Here is a 12,109-nt window from a genome sequence, read left to right as displayed (position 1 = left end):
CGTAAGTATTCATTTTTACAACACCCCTTTTTCATTTTCTGGCTACACCTTGTTCGATTTTACCTCTCCCCCTTTCTGAACCAATAGCCTGGAATTCCCGAAGTATGTTTTCACATTTACAAAGCTCTTATAACAGAAAAGAGTTGAATTCGTTAATAATTATAGTTTTCTTCATGTTCTACATCTTAGCGCTTTTATGAGGGTTTCACCCTTTCCCCCTGGTTCGATTTTCTTCCCCAACGAACTTGACATTTGAAACAATAACCTAATTTTGAAAGTTGCGTCCAGATCGGTTTACACGTTCGATAGGCCCTAGTTATTGTGAGTCATACAGACACACAGAAGACATACATACAGACAGGCACACAACACAAATCTCAAACGTCTTGACCAGAAGACCTTTGCTGACGCTCGGTCAATTATTGAAGGCAGGTGCGTACACAAAGGTTGAGTGCTATAGGTTCGGGTCTCCCAATTTTGGACCTTTTTTTGTAAATTTAGTCTAGTTTAAGGGGTAATTTTATAAATTTTAAATATATAACCTCAAATTAAATTTCGGGGAGAGTCGGGTAGTATCGTCATAGATAGCTTTGTTACAATTATTTGGTAAGTGTTTGGCGGAATATAAATTGGTAATACATTTCTGAAATCTTTATTCCTTGCTGAACAATTACATTATACCACGAACTTACAACATACAATAACTGAGTAATAATGTACATTTTTCTGAAACATTAAATTTGCACTACATGAAACATTGGAGGCCTATATCGGACACCATGACAAACTCACATTTTCATGAGAATTTCACCTTACTTACATGTTTACCTTACTTACACACATCACACTTGTAATATAAAGAATCTCCTCCTAGATCGGCACAATTTTCGTGGGCCCATCGATAGCAAAATTTGCACTGAATCCAGTCTTCCTGGAAATTTTCTCCACAGACCAAACATACAGTATTTTCTTCATTTTTAGGATTTAAAAACTATGATTTATTTGCCGATGAAAAAGACTCACCATTTTCCATGTCAGGTTTTCGTTTTAAGTCTGCTTTTCTCGCCGAGGTTATACCACTTTTAGCTGTTGTAGCCATGCGTCTCCTTCTTTCTTCTAGTGTGTTTTATAGGGACTTGAAGTGAGAATTTCCCTATGCTCTCCACGTCGTTTCCTCACGTTCAATATTTCTTTTTTGTTACCTGGAAGTGGAGATATTTTTTCCAGATAAGATCTAGAGATTTGACGAGATGTACTAGGCCCAGACGTTGAAGGGACATCTGAGACATCTACATCGGCCTGTGTTGCTTCAGTATGATGTTGTCTTGGCGGTGTGCTGGCGGATTGGGATTGGCGTGGATGATCATTTTCTGCTTCTGTCATATCACGATTAAAATCTAAGTCCACTTTTGACGACATCTATGGCGAACTTCATATTCTTTTCCGTCCATTTTCCTCTTGTTTTCCCCATTTTTAGCTGAAAAATAAAAATAAACACCATAAGCATTGGCGCCAAAATTCTCTCATCGGGGTGTCCGGTACTGGCCGCCAATGCCTTGTCCGATACTACCCGACTGACATAGACCAAGAAAATATCTTGCCAAGTCAAATGAAGTAAAATTACACGAACATTACTTCATGTACATATTCGCAAGATGACATCATGTTGTTAAAATATGTTTATGCGATTATCTACTTACCCAGCTGTACGTTACAGTTTCACAAATTTAACTTCGTCACTGGAAAATCACAACGAAAACACATACGATGTTGCTGCTTCCAAATGACGCACTCAACTTATCCACAATGGCGTCAAATATTTTGTCTCGTTTGTGGCTACGAACACGTCATAGGCAGTGCTGACAGTTATAGCCCAATTATCAGAAACGAATATCGTCCGATACTAGCCGACGTCCGATACTATACGACTCTCCCCTCATCCGAAAGCTTTGGACCCCCGACATAAATTCCTGTGTACATACTTGATTGAAGACCCATTGGCATGTTCGCAATTTTAGCCTAAAGCAAACAAGATAGGCAATATGCCTACTCGGTAAGGTGAAAATGAACATTTTTCCATTAAATTTGATAAATAAATATTAGATTTTCAGTAATTATCAATTCTAAGTAAATTCTGTGTTTCAAAGTTTCAGTGTTTGTCTCAAGTAGGCGTATTACCTATCTTTGGTCTTGACTTCTTTATAATTTTTGGCTGGAGAAGTATTCTAAAAGTTTGTTGGGAATGGCGATCACCATGATGGTAAATCTATCACGTTGATCGGCGTTCCCTACATTGTGTCATTTTGAAAATTGAAGTGGTTATACTGTAAAACGTAGTTTATTTGAAAAATAACTGTGTGCCATGCATTAGACATAAATGTAATTATTTATGAAACTTAGTAACTTTAAGATCTTACTACGTAAAATTGTACGTATCGTGAGTTGAAATATGCAGATCCTTATAAGAAAATCGACAAAAAAAAGTTTCAGCACACTCTAGACTTCAGTCTTCTCTGACAGTTTTCTCGATATGGCAGGGGTCTAGGTCAAAACCCCCACACTCAAGAAATGTCAAAACACCCACACAAACGGTCATAACCCACACACAAATGGACAAATCTTCCAAACGCACGAACGGTCAAAACCCCCACAGCCAAAACCCCCACACTCAAGAAATGTCAAAACGCCCACACGATCGGTCATAACCCCCACACAAATGGACAAATCTCCCAAACGCACGAACGGTCAAAACCTCCGCAGCCAAAACCCCCACACTCAAGAAATGTCAAAACGCCCTCACAATCGGTCATAACCCCCACACAAATGGACAAAACAGCCACACATAGCAATGGTCATAACCCCCACATAAATGGACAAAACTCCCACACAAATGGTCAAAAACCCCACATGCAGAAATTGTCACAACTGCCACACAAATGGACAAAACCCCCACAAAATCGGACAAATCCCCCACACTCTGAAATGATCGTCATTCCACGTCTTTGTTGCGGCTCTTTATGACGCCCAAGAAGAATAGTTGCAACATCAGTTTAATTGGAATAAAAAATGTTATTAAAAAGTACAAGGGCAATACATGCAACCAGGATCATTTCAGAGTGTGGGAGATTTGTCCGATTGTGTGGGGGTTTTGTCCATTTGTGTGGCAGTTGTGACTATTTCTGCATGTGGGAGTTTTGTCCATTTGTGTGGGCGTTATGACCGTTGGATGTTATGACCGACTACCAGTGTGGGGGTTTTGGCTGTGGGGGTTATGACCGATCGTGTGGGCGTTTTGACATTTCTTGAGTGTGGGGGTTTGGCTGTGGGGGTTTTGACCGTTCGTGCGTTTGGGAGATTTGTCCATTTGTGTGGGGGTTATGACCGTTTGTGTAGGCGTTTTGACATTTCTTGAGTGTGGGGGTTTTGACTGTGGGGGTTTTGACCGGTTCCCTATGGCAGCACTAGTTCGGGTTCTCCTGGGGTCGCGCAAGAGGGCAAAGTGGGCTAATCACTATTTCCTTCCTCTCCCCTAACGTTACATGAAAGAAAGAAAATTGCCTAAACGATCAAAACGCCAAATGGTTACGTCGCTCATAAAAACAGCCAGATCACTGAAAAATAACATCCAATTTCCGAAATCCTCAGAACATCTGGGTTACAAAGAGCTTCGCTACTTACAGGAGTAACTTGCTTATCTTCTGGGACTCAGCTATATAAATATTATTGTGAAAGAGAGAATTGTTGTTTTAGTATAAATTTCAAAAAATGGAAAACTTTGAACGAACAATATATGAAAAAAAGAAAATAAGAAAAAAGCCTCGTACAATAATAAAGACGAAAAACAGGAAAGAATGAAATACTGTATCAAACCAAGCGAACTAATGCTGACTCGAAGTGAAGCTAACATGATACAACGTCTGAAAATGACAAGAAGTAGACAGAAAAGGTACGAAAATGTACAAGATAAAAATAATAAAAAAATAAAACTTACTGAATTAAAAAATAAGAAGTGAAAAAAAACAAATTAAATTATAAATAAGAAATACACTAAAAGAGTATGTTTGGTGTGCACAAAACATTTCGTGATACCAGCAATGATAGCCACAAAACATTTCGTGATACCAACAATGATAGCCACAATATATTTCGTGATACCAGCAATGATAGCCACAAAACATTTCGTGATACCAACAATGATAGCCACAATATATTTCGTGATATCAACAATGATAGCCACAAAACATTTCGTGATACCAACAATGATAGCCACAATATATTTCGTGATACCAGCAATGATAGCCACAAATTATTTCGTGATACCAACAATGATAGCCACAATATATTTCGTGATACTAACAATGATAGCCACAAAACATTTCGTGATACCAACAATGATAGCCACAATATATTTCGTGATACCAACAATGATAGCCACAAAACATTTTGTGATACCAACAATGATATCCACAAATTTACAAGAAATGAATATTTAAAAAGTTCGAAGACGCTATCTGGCTTCTCTTTATGCTTAAAATTAGGTATCACGCTTTAAGGTCAGTTGAATGTCTGTTAAACGTTAACGTTATTTGTTTTGTTATGCAACCAACAGTTCGCTTTTGTACCGCTGGTTGGCTACTTATCAGTTATTAAACGTGCTTTCAAACACTGAACGGGCATTTTACTTATCCATTATATGAGTGGTTGATAACTGGGAAATGATGCGATAATTATGGTTCTGATTGAGGTCAATAGAAGTGGTATACCCTAACCTTGCGAAAATGATAATCTGCAGAACAAGTACTAGATGTGATGATTTCAGGGGATGCCTTGGGGAGGAATTTTTCCCTCCCTGGAACTACGAAATTCCCCCCAGAACCATAAATACTATTAGTACTCAAAATGGATTCTAGAATCTTCGTAACACTACTTTTAACCTCCACTGTATTAAAATCCTTCCCGGAATTTTTTTCTGAAATCACAACTGAGTTCTAGTACAAAAATTTAGCCTATTTAAGAAAAACTCTTGCAGTTTACAGTTTTTACTATTCGTTCGCATTTTTTTTTCATTTTGAATGCTCTTGTTATTTCATTGTAAATTGATTGTTGACCACCACCACCACTACTACTACTACTACTACTACTACTACTACTACTACTACTACTACTACTACTAATAATAATAATAATAATAATAATAATAATAATAATAATAATAATAATAATAATAATAATAATAATAATAATATCTCGCATTAGACTTGTATTTAGTACCAAGTATGAACTAAAACATTGTAATTTCGAAAGAACAATACCAAACAGAATAGAAAGAAATTATCTGGTGAAGTGCAAAGAAATAATGGCAATCTGTGAGAGAAATCTCAATGCAAGTTTACTTTTTGGTTCTTTGGGAAAAATTTTATTTTTACGATCTCTATGCGAAGCTTCTTTGAGAGCTCAAAGAGATTCATGTAAAGATATTGTAAATAACTCTTGTAATGTAAAAGACTTATATCTATGTTATTAACTATTCCATGTAATTAAGCGTACCGCTTAAACTTTATCCCTGTTTCCTAACAACTTTGGTAATTGGACTTAATTACTTTGTGCTCTGAACGACACATATGATCAGTGGCATATTTACGATTTTGTTTCGGGGGGACTTTGCTAACTTTATTCCTGGAAATGTGAAAATTCTGCAAGATGTTTTACTTACTTTAATATAGTAAATATAACTTCGGGGGGAGGGCTGAAGCCCAGAATCCTCCCTTAAATACACCACTGCATATAATGAGTCATCAATTAGCATGAAATCAGAACCAATTGCCAAATGCTCGAAGTCCTTTGTTTGTTATCGGAGAAGTGCATGTTTGTATGGAAGTAGTTTATGAGGTCGCTTAATCATGTGCAATTCTGAAAAACCAAGCCTCAAGGAATACAAATTGTGATTGGTATTTAAAGAAAGACAAAACGAAACAAATTAACGAATGAAAATACGAAACGAAAAAGTATCAACTTTCAAAAGGTTCCACGTAAAATATATCGAGATTTTTCCCCCTAGTATCGTTACGTTCATTAGAAGGTGATGGCAGAAAAGCACGAAGGAGATTTCTAACAAGAAAAATATACTTGTTTTCGACAAGGAAAACTCTTACTTATAAACTATTTATGAAGACATAAAGTGGAAATTTACGAATAATGTATTAGACATTGAAAAATATAAGTAACATGCAGTAGTTTCATTTTCCATATCTTCTCCTTCTAAGCCTTTTTTCTCCAGCTTGCTGGGGTCAGCTTTTCGGATCGCTCTCCTTTACCTGTTTCTATCTTGTGTCATATCCTCTGTGACACAACACTGCACCATCGTTCTTAACACAATCTCAACACATCTTCTTTGGTCGGCCTCGGGATCGTTTCTTATTCAGTTCTGTAACATTCACTTGATGAGCTACGTATTCCAAAGGTCTTCTTACTCGCCCAAGCCATCTTAGACTACTTTCTTGGGACTTTTCTCCCCATCAGGATCCTGCCGCCTACAGTCGGACAATTTGTCCATGCCGACCAGATGCCGCTGTCGAATTGTCGGCGCCAGACACCGGCGTCTACCCGCGCGATTTTCGACCTCGACGAATAGTTGCTTGCCGAGCAGTCGGCAAAAAGCCGTAAAGGCGCAGTAAACGCGCAGGCGAAAATAGGCCGGCATAAGGAGTCGGCAGAGGGTCGGAAAGAGGCCTTTCTGACTGTTTTGCCGACACTGACGGTCGGCAACAGTCGGCAAAGGGCTTTTTATTTTACGATTTTCGACCGCTTGCCGCTTCGGCAAAAGGTCGCCAACTTTGAACAAGTAGATCATCGTGCCGCCGCGGACGGGTGCCGGCTGTCTCCGGCGGCCTGCCACCGTCGACGGCGGGAATTCCTCTTTCCGATCGCGACTTCCTGATAGGGCTACTACTAGTCTCATCTTTAGTGTTCTCCAGATCACTTCGTTCTTAATTCTGTCCTTCCACGTCACTCCGTATATCCACGGCAGCATCTTCATCTCAGCAACATGCATCTTCTGTTCCTCTCTCTTCTTCGCCGTTCAGCATTCCGCTCCGTATAATATGGCAAGTCTAACTACTGTTTTGTAAACTTTTCCTTTAAGGCATATTGATGCCATACGGTTACACAATACTCCGTTGCTTCTCTCCATTTTATCCAACTGCTGCTAATTCTGCTGTTTACATCATCTTCTATTCCTACATTTTCCTGCACTATTGATCCCAAGTACCTGAATTTCCTTGTCATTACCAGAGTCGGATCTAAAAAGTAAAAAGTGTGGGGGGGGGGTAGGTCAGCACCCAGTCTATGATAGGTATATCATGAGCTTACTATAAACTTTAAAATATATATATGAATAATAGATTAAATTATTTTCGTCACTCAAAATTTGGGGAGGCTAGGCTCCCCAGACCCGTGCTATATCCGCCACTGGTCATACAACCTCTTCTTCCTCCCATAATGCTCTTATATTCTCGATTACATTTTTCCTGTAAGGACAACATAAATATTATCTATTATGGTTACTAATTATAGAGCTATCTAATTTTAATAGTTAGCATGACGCAGAAAATGCAAGCACAAAATAGAACTTTTTTTCTCTCATAATGAAATTTTATATTATTTCATATTGTCATTATTGAGAGCCCCCTTTCAGCATTGAAGCTATATGAGACGTGAACTTAAAAGTTTACGGTGCACCCGAAGGACCGCGATGCATTTAATAGTATCCCATCTAGAATATAAACCAATTACGTGTGCACGGGGAAGGCCTACGGTGAATATTATAAATTTTAAAACAGTTATTTTTGTGTGAAATTAGGAAATTTGTGTAGTCAAGAAAATCTTACTACATACTAATTTTTGACCATTTGTAAAAGGTGAGGAATGGAACATGCTGCCATCTGGTGACGCTTTGGTCTTTGTTGATAACCACGATAATCAGCGTGGACATGGTGCTGGGGGCGCTAATATACTCACACACAAGGATGCCAGGCTCTATAAGGTAAGTTCAATTGAATCAGTTCTCAGCATTTTCATGGTTAATCCTTATAATAACAATAAAGGAGGAAATCGTTTGCTAAACTCAAGGATGTTATAAAATAGAGGATCTGCCCTTACAAGAAAATCTTGAAGCCATACGTCACAGTTTCACCACCCCTACTCTGCCCACTCCGCCCAATACGATCGCAATGTTTTGAGCCAACAATCATGGCGGAAACGAATGTAGCCAATCAGACGATGGCAGAAATGAGAGTAGCCAATCAGACGTGCCGAAGCTCAGTTGTTTTTTGGCTTCATTGATTTAATAGGATGAAGATACATATGGACAGATCCTCTATTTTATAATATCCTTGGCTAAACTAATGAATTATTATACGCTACCATCCTCTTCCTGTATCTTTAGTGACATTTCAAAAATCTGATAATATAATTTTAGAAAAGATTACCGCATTAATTCGTAAAATTTTCCAAGTTTCAACTTGTTTACAGTTCAACTTTTGACTAGTTCTGTGTAGACAATCATTAACATATCACAGGGACAATCATAATAGATGACATACGTAATTGTAGGAAAGTTTTCCTTGGTTTTATTAATTGTTCTAAAAACTAAAGCACTTATATTTGTACATACATTGTTAATATACTTTAACTAAAGTCACATTGCCACGTTAAATGAATCTGGTAGCTGTCATAATAAAACCTTGCAACCCGATCTTTCTATTTACTCTTTACATGTTACAACTGCTTGAAAGCAAGAAAGATTTCTCCACACGTGCAGCACTGCACTTTAATGGACAAACAGTGAACCTCCTCATTAAAACCCTGTATTTTGGCGCACTTCCCCTCCCTGTCCAAAAGAATCCGTTGTTTCAGAAGCGGCGAAACTGTTTTTTCTTTTATGTCAGCGGGAGTGCGATAGCAGGTAGCAAGCAAGACGTCCCAGAAAGTTGCGCATCGTTCAACTCCTTGCAAGATGAAAAAAAATGTTTTATGACCCTTTCGAGACTGTGAGTACACGGTGAAATATGGTAGGGTTTCAAGATTTTTTTTATGGCAGCTACAAGTTCTTTTAACGTGGGAATGGGGCTTAAAAAGTTAATATTTTATGTGTAATTTATCATGATAAACAATAACTTAACTGGGTAAACAAACATTTAAACTAGCTTATAATAATTCATTTAGATATTAACTTTATAATTGTCAGGTTATGTATTGATATATCTTATGATTCAGTACTATCGTATGAAAGTTATATTAAATAAAATTTTTACAGTAGTACATATTGTAAGATGATATTAACTTTATTTAGAAGAAAAAGATAAAAGAGGTGTTATGCTTAAAATAAACACATTCCTGTTTCAGGACATCTATTTCCTTAGTTCTAGATAAACCTGTAAAATATATGTATATGTATATTAAATGAACACTATTGGAAATGTTTATTCTTGACGTAGTTTATATTACTACCAGTGGTCGTCAACCTTTCGAAGCTTTTAAGCTACCGTCCCATTTCTAAATTCTACACTATAAAAAATCATTGTGTTAATTCAACGACATGCCTATGTGTTAACACGATTGTGTTAAAATATAACACAAACAAGTGGTTAGAACAACTCACTCTCCATTTGGAGTTGTGTGTCAAATGCCGGTAGTTGAAATGACACACAGCCTATGTGTTAAATTAACACAAGTGTAGAATCTTCGGTGTTGTTTTCTGCGTGATTGCCAAATATGTTGGGCATCTAATTATAAAAGCTTATGAATTGAAGGTACAGACAAACACAGTAGAAAGAAATACTTAAACGAATCCAGGTATACGCAAAATTTCAAAATGTAAACCGCGCGATGTGCTTTCAGTTGTTTTACTTAATGTTTCTGAAGAAACCCTAACAGCACAAGATGTGCTAGGCATGTGCCATTTAGGTGTTCTAAATTCATCTCCCACATTTGATGCATTTATTGCTTCTTTTTCTAAGCGATTGTGTACTAGAAGCAACAAACGCATCAACTTTATTAGATGGCAACTGTCGCCGATCATTTGAAAGTGAATATGGAAGAACTATAAAATAAAGTAAATAGACAGTCGTTATTTTGTTATAAAATTGGGTCTACATGGCGAGCAGATTTTATCTTATCCCGAACGGTTATCGTTGAATATACGCGACTTAAAGGGGCACTCTGATTAGCCAAATTCAAAAGATCTCAACAATTTATTCCTCTACAAGTGACGTTTTCTTCATCGCCTCCGTGCCCAAGTCGGAAGAGCACGCGGCTAGTAAGTGAAAGGTTGGTGGTTCGTGTCCTCCTGCCACTGGAGTACGTTTTATTACTTGTTTAAACTGTTTTTTTAGACTCAGCATAATGTAAACACATTACGCATACGAGGCAATTTAACATATTTTTGGGGAGTAATTTTGTGGTTCATTAACGCTTACGGCACGGCTCAACACCGGTTGTGTGTTAAAGACGTAGCACACACCCCTGGGTTAAACGCCAACAACGCGGGGTATGTGTTCAACTAACACTGGAACCACTGCCCTGTGTTAAAATTGAGTTGAATTAACACAACCATTTTTTACTGTGTACTGTGAGCTACCAACCAAAAGAACTACCATTTTTTTTTAAACTTACATTTGTTTATTACCTATAAACTTACATTACTATTAAATATATAATCAAACTATACAAGTTAGCAATGGTCAAGGTCCCCGCGAGCTACTATTTAGTAGCTCGCGATTGACAGTTTGGCGATCACTCTTATTACCGAATGCTGTACAACAGTAATTTAAAGTTTTAGAAAGTAGTAAACAAAATTAGATCAGAAACATAAATCATTACATGTTTTGCGTAGACTGCTATAATTTCTTCACGGTTGTGAAACAGGGTATCTCCGTATGATTTCCCCTTATTAATATCCTCGCTAGGCTTGAGGAGAAAGGAAAATCTTGTTTTTAAACATTCGTACACTATATAAGAGAAACAACGCTTGCACACGCAATGAACTAGTTGATAGCCATGATAGTGTTCTCTCCTGAAAATAATAACTCAATAACTTTATATCGTTGAAACAAAATAACATATGAAAATATTTGTTCACTTTAAACTTAAATATTAATAAAAATCTATCGAAACCAAGAACTTTAATAGTAATCTGTGTTACTGTCTCAGCAATGTAAAATTAGTTTCATTAGACACATTATCTTAAAGTGTCTAATGAAGGAAGTAATAAACCATAGAAATTGTAATACACATTAGTAATAAATAATGCTGCCTTGGGTTACATTTCCTTATTATTTAAATTATGTAGTTCAGAGGCTAAAATGAGGAACATTAAAATTTGATCAGTTATTTGGTGAGGAGTCATTTACAAACTTACTTCACACCATTAACAGGTTACACAAAGAAAAATCCGTTCTCCGGACAGCGGTATATTGTACAAATATACGGTATCCTCTTGCTTACTATAGAAATCAGTACGGAGCATACGTTATCCGTATGCTACATAGGCACTGCCCTTAGATGTTACATCATGCCGTTGCAGGATGTCTGGCATTTAACAGTTTTCCGTATATCACATGCATATGCCTCTGTTACTTTCGTCACCTGTATGTTATATACGTCCCTTTGTATGTGAGATCCTGACCGCCTACATTGTTTCATACGGAAAAAACGTATAGATGAAACACCTATACATAACGTATTATAAAACATGCGTTTTCAGTTATACGTCTGCTGTACGGTAAGTCAACAAACTACGGGAATTACGCATGTAACCTATCTTTTTAAGTACGCCACCTACAATTTTTTTCTCAGTGTAGATTAAACGAACGTTAAATTCTACAGTTTACAAAAATATCAAAATTTAAACATATCCAATAAATAAATATCATTTATGGGTATTAAGTCAAACGCAGACAACGTAGAATAAAAGCGCAGCGCTGGCCTTCAATAGTTGTCAAAGTAACTCGTCGCTGATTGATAAAACAGACAACTTAAGAAGAAAGCCCCAGGGGAAAATATTCTCAAAGTTTATAGTTAATAGCCGCCGTTCGAATCTTGACAAAAAATG

General features: G+C 37.2%; 1 protein-coding gene across 1 annotated transcript in view; it reads left to right on the top strand.

Moving 5' to 3' along the window:
- Positions 1–12,109, top strand: part of LOC145671380 (alpha-amylase-like) — a 73,786-nt gene that overhangs the window by 31,246 nt on the left and 30,431 nt on the right. The window contains exon 7 of the mRNA XM_081740459.1: positions 7,917–8,041. Coding sequence (XP_081596585.1) covers positions 7,917–8,041 — 125 coding nt within the window. The remainder of the gene's footprint in view (positions 1–7,916; positions 8,042–12,109) is intronic.

This window comes from Thermobia domestica, chromosome 15 (genome assembly GCF_964235325.1).
Source record: "Thermobia domestica chromosome 15, izTheDome1.hap1.1, whole genome shotgun sequence".
Classification (NCBI taxonomy): Eukaryota; Metazoa; Arthropoda; class Insecta; order Zygentoma; family Lepismatidae; genus Thermobia; species Thermobia domestica.
Note: the sequence above shows the minus strand (reverse complement) of the source record. Positions and strands in the feature narration are given on the sequence as shown.